Raw genomic sequence first — 9,532 nt, forward strand, 5'->3', positions numbered from 1 at the left:
TGGAATAGTAGTCATGACTGAAGTACAGGTATTGAAGGCTATGTGCTGTTTAGGAAAGACAGAAGTAAAGGCAAAGGTGGTGGAGTAGCATTGTATGTTAATGATGAGGTTAACTGTAAAGAAATAAGAAGTGATGGAATGGATAAGACAGAGTCTGTCTAGGCAAAAATCACATTGGGAAAGAAAGCTACTGGAGCCTCCCCTGAGATAGTGCTTGGGGTGTGCTACAGACCGCCAGGATCTGATTTGGATATGGATAGAGACCTCTTTAATGTTTTTTATGAAGTAAACACTAATGGGAATTGTGTGATCATGGGAGACTTTAACTTCCCAGATATAGACTGGAGGACAAGTGCTAGTAACAATAATAGGGCTCAGATTTTTCTGGATGTGATAGTTGATGGATTTCTTCACCAAGTAGTTGAAGAGGGGATGCCAACAAGAGGGGATGCCATTTGAGATTTGGTTTTCGTGAGTAGTGAGAACCTCATAGAAGAAATGGTTGTAGGGGACAACCTTGCTTCGAGTGATCATGAGCTAATTCAGTTCAAACTAGATGGAAGGATAAACAAAAATAGATCTGGGACTAGGGTTTTTATTTCAAAAGGGCTAACTTTAAAGAATTAAGGAAATTAGGGAAGTGGATTGGACTGAAGAACATGGGGATTTAAAGGCAGAGGAGGCCTGGAATTACTTGAAGTCAAAGTTATAAAAACTATCAGAAACCTGCATCCCAAGAAAGGGGAAAACAATCATAGGCAGAAGTTGTAGACCAAGCTGGATTAGCAAGCATCTCAGAGAAGTGATTAAGAAAAAGCAGAAAGCCTACAAGGAGTGGAAGATGGGCGGGATTAGCAAGGAAAGCTACCTTATTGAGGTCAGAACATGTAGGGATGAAGTAAGAAAGGCTAAAAGCCATGTAGAGTTGGACCTTGCAAAGGGAATTAAAACCAATCGTAAAAGGTTCTATAGCCATATAAATAAGACCAAAACAAAGAAAGAAGTGGGACCGCTAAACACTGAGGATGGAATGGAGGTTAAGGATAATCTAGGCATGGCCCAATATCTAAATAAATACTTTGCCTCAGTCTTTAATAAGGCTAATGAGGAGCTTAGGGATAATGGTAGGATGACAAATGGGAATGAGGATATGGAGGTAGATATTACCACATCCAAGGTAGAAGCTAAACTCAAACAGCTTAATGGGACAAAATCGGAGGGCCCAGATAATCTTCATCCAAGAATATTAAACGAAATGGAACATGAAATTGCAAGCCCATTAGCAAGAATTTTTAATGAATCAGTAAACTCAGGGGTTGTACCGTACGACTAGAGAATTGCTAACATAGTTAACTATTTTTAAGAAAGGGAAAAAAAGTGATCCGAGTAACTATAGGCCTGTTAGTTTGACATCTGTAGTATGTAAGGTCTTGGAAAAAAATTTGAAGGAGAAAGTAGTTAAGGACATTGAGGTCAATGGTAATTGGGACAAAATACAACATGGTTTTACAAAAGGTAGATCGTGCCAAACCAACCTGAGAAGGTAACAGATTTTTTAGACAAAGGAAAGATAGTGGATCTAATTCACCTCGATTTCAGTAAGGCATTTGATACAGTTCCACCGTGATTTTAACAATTTCCATCCCACCATCAACCACAAATGCAAGAAGCCTGGAGAACAAGCAGGGAGAACTAGAAGTCCTGGCACAGTCAGGGAATTATGATGTAATTGGAATAACAGAGACTTGGTGGGATAACTCACATGATTGGAGTACTGTCATGGATGGATATAAACTGTTCAGGAAGGACAGGCAGGGCAGAAAAAGTGGGGGAGTTGCGTTGTATGTAAGAGAGCAGTATGACTGCTCAGAGCTCCGGTATGAAACTGCAGAAAAACCTGAGTGTCTCTGGATTAAATTTAGAAGTATGAACAACAAGGGTAATGTCGTGGTGGGAGTCTGCTACAGACCACCGGACCAGGGGGATGAGGTGGACGAGGCTTTCTTCCAGCAACTAACAGAAGTTGCTAGATCACAGGCCCTGGTTCTCATGGGAGACTTTAATCACCCTGATATCTGCTGGGAGAGCAATACAGCGGTGCACAGACAATCCAGGAAGTTTCTGGAAAGTGTAGGGGACAATTTCCTGGTGCAAGTGCTGGAGGAACCAACTAGGGGAAAAGCTCTTCTTGACCTGCTGCTCACAAACAGGGAAGAAATAGTAGAGGAAGCGATAGTGGATGGGAACCTGGGAGGCAGTGACCATGAGATGGTTGAGTTCAGGATCCTGACACAAGGAAAAAAGGAAAGCAGTAGAACAGAGACCCTGGACTTCAGAAAAGCAGACTTCGACTCCCTCAGGGAACTGATGGGCAAGGTCCCCTGGGAGAATAAAATGACGGGGAAAGGAATCGAGGAAAGCTGGCTGTATTTTAAAGAAACCTTATTGAGGTTGCAGGAACAAACCATCCCGATGTGTAGGAAGAAAAGTAAATATGGCAGGCAACCAGCTTGGCTTAACAGTGAAATCCTTGCTCGTCTTAAACACAAAAGAACAGCTTACAAGAAGTGGAAGATTGGACAAATAACCAGGGAGGAGTATAAAAGTATTGCTCAGGCATGCAGGTGTGAAATTAGGAAGGCCAAATCACACTTGGAGTTGCAGCTAGCCAGAGATGTTAGGAGTAACAAGAAGGGTTTCTTCAGGTATGTTAGCAACAGGAAGAAAGTCAAGGAAACTGTGGGCCCCTTGCTGAATGAGGGAGGGAACCTAGTGACGGAGGATGTGGAGAAAGCTAGTGTACTTAATGATTTTTTTGCCTCCGTCTTCACAGACAAGGTCAGCTCCCAGACAGCTGCACTCTGCAGCACGGTATGGGGAGGAGGTGACCAGCTTCCTGTGGAGAAAGAAGTAGTTCGGGACTATTTAGGAAAGCTGGACGAGCACAAGTCCATGGGGCCGGATGCGCTGCATCCGAGGGTGCTAAAGGAGCTGGCCGATGAGATTGCAGAGCCATTAGCCATTATCTTTGAAAAATCATGAAAGAGGGGTGTTGAAAACAATGAAATGGACTGTCTCTCAACACAGCTTTGAAAGTTTGCCTGAAATATGTATCCTACGCCATAGAGACAAGTGCTTTTTCAACAACTGTCTCCAATGGAGAAGCCTTGAAACACCTCTGGGAGCTCATTAACTGGGTATATGATGCACTGTCACTATGCGATTTACTCTAAATACTGTATTTCTGCTGTAACTTCACAGTCGAGAAAGAGAGTTTTTCCCAATGATCTTCTTGAATCTTAGATTTTGCAGACTGAGAGATGGAGACAGTTTAGATCTGAGGTTTTGTGAGTTGGAGAATGGTAGATTTGAAAAGATCCCTGAGTGCTGCCTTGACCAAATCACTTTGTCAGTTCACTAATTTAACCCTCGCAAATCTGGACAGGGAACAAAGGACATCCTAAGATAGCGCTTGTAAAAACAGGTGTTTGTGTGAAATTTACCAACCAGAAAATCTATAGTGACCAGAATATCTGAGGCTGCAGTAAATCACCCTCATCAGTCCGCAAGTGCTTAATATTGTTCAGACCTGAACACCTTTGCCACTGGAGCAGGTTAGAAGCTGGGGGAAATAAAACTCATCACCATCCAGGTAAGTATTTTGATTTGCAAATACAATCCATATAAGTGTTCCAGTAAGATTGAGTATTTTATACTGTTGTCCCTCTGCTTTTCTCTACTAATGTAAATGAAAAGAAAGCATTTTATTATGCTTCATTCCAATCGAATTCCACCCATCCGACAATCAGTCTCTAACTAATTCATCTAGAGCAGGGGCAGGCAAACTATGGCCCGTGGGCCAGATCCAGCCTGCCAGCCGTTTTAAGACAGCTTTCGAGCTCCTGCTGAGGAGCGGTGTCTGGGTCTTGCCCCGCTCTGGCGCTCCGGATGGGGAGCAGGGTCGGTGGCCACTCCACGCGGCTCCCGTAAGTAGCTGCATTGTCCTGCTCTGGTGTTCCAGACGGGGAGCAGGGTCAGGAGCTGCTCCTCACGACTCCCGGAAGCAGGAGTATGGCCCCCCTCTGGCTCCTATGTGCTCCAATGGCCCCCTTGGGTGCTCCAATGAGAGCTACAGGGGTGGTGCCTGCGGATGGGGCAGTGTGCAGAGCCACCTGGCTGCACCTCCACGTAGGAGCTGAAGAAGGAACATGCCACTGCTTCTGGGAGCCGCTTGAGGTAATCACTGCCCAGGGCCTGCACCCCTGATCCTCTCCCCATGCTCCAACTCCATGCCCCAGTCCTGATCCCCCTCCCAACCTCCGAACTCCTTGATCCCAGCCCAGAGCACCCTCTTTCACCCCAAACCCCTCATTCCCAACTCCACCCCGGAGCCCACACCCCAACCGGAGCCTGCACCCTTTCCCATACTCCAACCCCCTACCCCAGCCCTGATCCCCCTCCTGCCCTCCGAACCCCTTGGTCCCAGTGCAGAGCACCCTCCTACACCCCAAACTCCTCATCCCCAGTCCCACACCAGAGCCCGTGCCCCTCCACCCCACTGCCCCACCCCAGCCTGGAGCCCCCTCCCAAACCCTGAACTCATTTCTGGCCCCACCCTGGAGCCCACACCCCCAACCAGAGCCCTCACCACCTCCCATGCCCCAACCCCAATTTTGTGAGCATTCATGGCCCGCCATACAATTTCTATTCCCAGATGTGGCCCTGGGGCCAAAAAGATTTCCCACCCCTGATCTAGAATATGTTGAAGACTCTAATATCTTTATTACAAATATTTATCTTAAAAATCTTCATATTATTATTTATTTGTTATTTTAATTTTAGTTTTAAGATGTATAAAATAGGTTTATTAGATGCAGATTCATAAGCAATAAAAGCCCTCTCTTTCCTATGTTTAATCCATTCCTGCTTATGACCACTCATAAATACTTTCTTTTGAACAACAGAAAACTTAATTCAGTCATCTCAAGTCAAATGATAACACATACAGAGTCAAGTTCACCAGTAGGCTGCAGTTGCTTCCACTGCTCTGGTGAAAGAGTTTCACTGTCTAATCAAACAGGGTTTATAGCGGCTTTGCATTTCTGGGGCAGCACAAAGTAGCCAAAGTGTATCAATGAGTACAGCCAATACATTTCTGTTTCAATGCATAACATAGAAGAGCTGGTTGCAAAACACAGTAGTGGTTAAGTATCAGAGGGGTAGCCGCAGTGATGAGCTGCCAAAATCTTAACAACGGGTTCCCTATAAAAAGTTCTGATTTAACAACGGGTTCCCTATAAAAAGTTCTGATTTAAGGGATATGCGACAGCATGTATTTTTTGTACCGATAGGGTTACCATACGTCCATATTTTCCCAGGAGGTGATTAAGAACCGAAAAGCCTGACATGTCCAGGAAAATACAGATGTATTTTAACCCTACCTAAAGTTCTTTTTTAAAAAGATGGGGCTGAACTAGAAATGAGCTCCGTTTCACATGTGTGGGTGGTGATCAGGGACAGTCTCAATTTTTGGGTCTTTTTCTTATATAGGCTCCTATTACCCCTCACCCCCGTCCCGATTTTTCACACTTGCTGTCTGGTCACTCTAGGGTGTGCACATGTGTGGATCCCAGCTGCTCCCTGCCCCCCCCTCATTAAAGCAGGTGTGCAGGGTTACTGCCCTGGGAACTGCAGGGCACCAGTGGATGTGGGGCTGGCTGCAGATAGGGGTGTGGGGCAGGGCTAGCTGGAGGCAGGGAGTGACACGGGCTGGCTGTGGGCAGGTGATGCAGACGGGCGGGCTGCGGGTGGCTGTGGGCAGGGGGTGGCTGCGGGTGGCTGTGGGCAGAGGCTGGCTGCAGGCAGGGGGTGGCTGTGGCAGGGGCTGCAGGCAGAGGCTGGCTGCGGGCAAGGGGTGGCTGCGGGCAAGGGGTGGGGCAGAGGGCGGCTGTGGGCAGGGGCTGGCTGCGGGTGGCTGTGGGCAGGGGCTGGCTGCGGGTGGCTGTGGGCAGGCGGTGGGGCAGGGGCTGGCTGCAGGCAGGGGGGTGGCTGGGGTCAGGGGCTGGCTGGGGCTGGCTGGGGGCAGAGGGTGGCTGTGGGCAGGGGCTGGCTGCAGGTAGAGGGCGGCTGTGGGCAGGGGCTGGCTGCGGGTGGCTGTGGGCAGGCGGTGGGGCAGGGGCTGGCTGCAGGCAGGGGGGTGGCTGGGGGCAGGGGCTGGCTGGGGCTGGCTGGGGGCAGAGGGTGGCTGTGGGCAGGGGCTGGCTGCAGGTAGAGGGCGGCTGTGGGCAGGGGGTGGGGCAGGGGGCTGGCTGCGGGCAGGGGGCAGCTGCGGGCAGGGGGTGGGGCAGGGGCGGCTGTGGGCAGGGGGTGGCTATGGGCAGGGGGTGGGGCAGGGGGTGGCTGTGGGTGGCTGGGGGCAGGGGGTGGCTGCGGGCAGAGAAGGTGGGGGATGGGCGCAGATACTCACACGGGGGGAGCAGCAGGACGCAGCCGGAGCCCCAGGGCCAGAGGTCCAAAGAGCAGGAGCAGCAACAGGGCCAGGAGGCAGCTCACATGGCTCTCGCAGCACAGCGCAGCGCCCCCCGGCGGCCGGGAGGAGGAATTACACCCTTCCCAGGCAGAGCCCATCAAATCTTCCCTCACAGGGAAGCTAGTTAACAAGCGGTTCTAAAACCGCTTCTAAATTTAACAATGGGTTCGCGCGAACCGGTGCGAACCGGCTCCAGCTCACCCCTGGGTAGCCGTGTTAGTCTGGATCTGTAAAAGCAGCTTTCGTGGGTGAATGCCCACTTCGTCGGATGCAAGTAGTGGAAATATACCTGTCCCTGGAAATTTCCACTACTTGCATCCGACTAAGTGGGTATTCACCCACGAAAGTTCATGCTGCAAAACGTCTTTGCTGCTTTTAGTACTGGTTAAGGCCTTCATTCACATTCAAAGTAAATGAAAGGGTCAGATCCCCAGCTCTGATGATTCATTTGCTCCCTTTGTAATGTATGAAGACTAGAAACAATTGTCCCCAAATGTTCCACGCTGATTATTTGAGAATATGCTGTTCATGCATTTAAGCAACTCAAGCTGATTTCCTATTGTTCCTTGAGATACATACTGACTATTTTTTCTTTTGATCAAAGTCTATCGTTTCAGTCAATGCACCTTGAAATTCACTTAATCATTGGACAACAGCTGAATATTTATTATTCATATTCTTATTTTGTATCATGGCAGGTGGATTATCTTTATATGGCATACCCATCCTTTACACTGAGTACATGGACACTGCATGGAATGTGACTGAATTCATCCTCTTGGGACTCACCCAGAAGCAGGAGTTACAGCAAATTTATTTTGTGCTGTTTTTATTCTTCTATGCTGTTATTGTGCTGGGAAATCTCCTCATCATTGTCATGATTAATCAAAGTGAGCATCTGAACTCCCCTATATATTTCTTCCTTAACTACCTGTCCTTTGTAGACTTCTGCTACTCTTCTGTCACAGCCCGAAAACCGAAAACAGACTTCCTGGTTGAGAGGAAAACCATCTCCTTAGGTGGCTGCATGGCACAGCTCTTCTGGTCCTATTTCTTTGGGTTCACTGAAATCTTCCTCCTCACAGTGATGGCCTATGATCAATACATTGCGATCTGCAAACCCCTGCATTACACGACATCATCGTGTGTGTGGCCAGATCATAGAATCATAGAATCATAGAATTCAAGATCAGAAGGGACCATTATGATCATCTAGTCTGACCTCCTGCAAGATGCAGGCCACATAAGCCAATCCACCCACTCCTTAAGCAAGCGACCCCTGCCCCATGCTTCGGAGGAAGGCGAAAAACCTCCAGGGCCACTGCCAATCTACCCTGGAGGAAAATTCCTTCCCGACCCCAAATATGGCGGTCAGCTGAACCCCGAGCATGCGGGCAAGACTCTCCAGCCATACCCTCTGGAAAAAGGCTAACAATATCCTATCATTGACCCATTGTACTAATTACCAGTGTGGCACTTCTTGACCTATTGACTAAGCCCGTTATCCTATCATACCATCTCCTCCATAAACTTATCTAGCTTAATCTTAAAGTCATGGAGGTCCTTCGCCCCCACTGTTTCCTTTGGTAGGCTGTTCCGGAATTGCACTCCTCTGATGGTTAGAAACCTTCGTCTAATTTCAAGCCTAAATTTCCTGACTGAAATTTATATCCGTTTGTCCTTGTGTCCACATTAGCACTGAGCTGAAATAATTCCTCTCCTTCCCTGGTATTTATCCCTCTGATATATTTAAAGAGTGCAATCATATCTCCTCTTATCCTTCTTTTGGTTAAGGAAAACAAACTGAGCTCCTCAAGTCTCCTTTCATACGACAGGCTTTCCATTCCTCGGATCATTCTAGTGGCCCTTCTTTGTAGGTGGTGGCCTCATGGGTGGGGGGCTTTCTAGATTCCATTGTTCAGACCCTCCTGTCCATCCACTTACCCTTCTGTGGGCCCAATGAGATTGACCACTATTTCTATGATGTGCACCCTTTGCTGAAACTGGCCTGCACTGACACTTACCTTGTTGGCATCATGGTCATTGCCAATACTGGGATGATTTCCCTGAGCTGTTTTGTTGTGCTGATTGTGTCCTATGTCATCATCTTAATCTCCTTGAAAACTCACTCTTCCAAAGGTCGTTGCAAAGCTGTCTCCACCTGTGCATCCCACATCACTGTAGTGATTATATTTTTCGGGCCATGTATCTTCATGTACTTACGATCTTCCACCACCTTCTCTGAGGATAAGATGGTTGTTGTATTCTACACCATTATCACCCCTATACTGAATCCCTTGATCTACACCCTGAGAAACAAGGAGGTGAAAAATGCCATGAGAAAATTAGGGAGCAGAAAAGTGACATTAGGAGTGAAATGAAAAATGTGATGTGTAGAATGATGGTAGTTTTGCAAACCAACAATACTCAGCAGGGTTTTTATAGAAAAAAAAGATTTTAATATCATGGGGGTTCAGTTCTTCCTTGAAAATTCCCAGTGATTCCCAATGAATACTGCTATTGCTCTTCTATTTTAATATGAAGGTTGCAGTTTTTAAGGTTGAGTGAAAGAGATGAAACCTTTCCAAATTTTACAGCTAATTTCAGTGTGACTATTTATTATTTATTTATTATTATTATTATTATTATTATAGTCCTTGTTGCACTGCAGCAGTATGGCCTGGGGCTAAGGCTTTAGACTGGCTCAGAAAACATGGATGCTAATCTTGGTTCTGTCACAGTATGACTTTGGGTCAGTCACCTCCTTTCTCTGAACCTCTATTTCACTTCCTACTTTTTTCCAATTTAGCCAATCGTATCTTTAGGGTAGAGACTGTTTCTTTCTATATGCTTGTATAACACCTAGCACATGGGGTCCCGATTTAAGTTGTTACCAGTAAGCAAAGCTGCAATACATTGCTAATAATTATGCCTTATCTTTCCATGCATATTTAGGAATGTGGACACTCTGAGGGTCTGTTAAATGCATATATATGAGTATGA

The 9,532-nt window shown here is 47.0% G+C and overlaps 1 protein-coding gene across 2 annotated transcripts; it reads left to right on the forward strand.

Moving 5' to 3' along the window:
- The first annotated feature begins 7,271 nt into the window (after positions 1-7,271).
- Positions 7,272-8,910, forward strand: LOC123369533 (olfactory receptor 4S2-like). 2 transcript variants are annotated; one of them, XM_045015219.1, is made up of 3 exons: positions 7,272-7,672; positions 8,120-8,147; positions 8,407-8,910. In XM_045015219.1, exons 1-3 carry the CDS (start codon positions 7,272-7,274, stop codon positions 8,908-8,910), a joined length of 933 nt encoding a protein of 310 aa, XP_044871154.1. The 2 variants fall into 2 exon arrangements, with proteins under 2 accessions (XP_044871154.1, XP_044871155.1); XM_045015220.1 differs by lacking the exon at positions 8,120-8,147 and having other exon boundaries at positions 7,272-7,676.
- Positions 8,911-9,532: the final 622 nt, after the last annotated feature.

This window comes from Mauremys mutica, chromosome 4 (genome assembly GCF_020497125.1).
Source record: "Mauremys mutica isolate MM-2020 ecotype Southern chromosome 4, ASM2049712v1, whole genome shotgun sequence".
Lineage (NCBI taxonomy): Eukaryota > Metazoa > Chordata > Testudines > Geoemydidae > Mauremys > Mauremys mutica.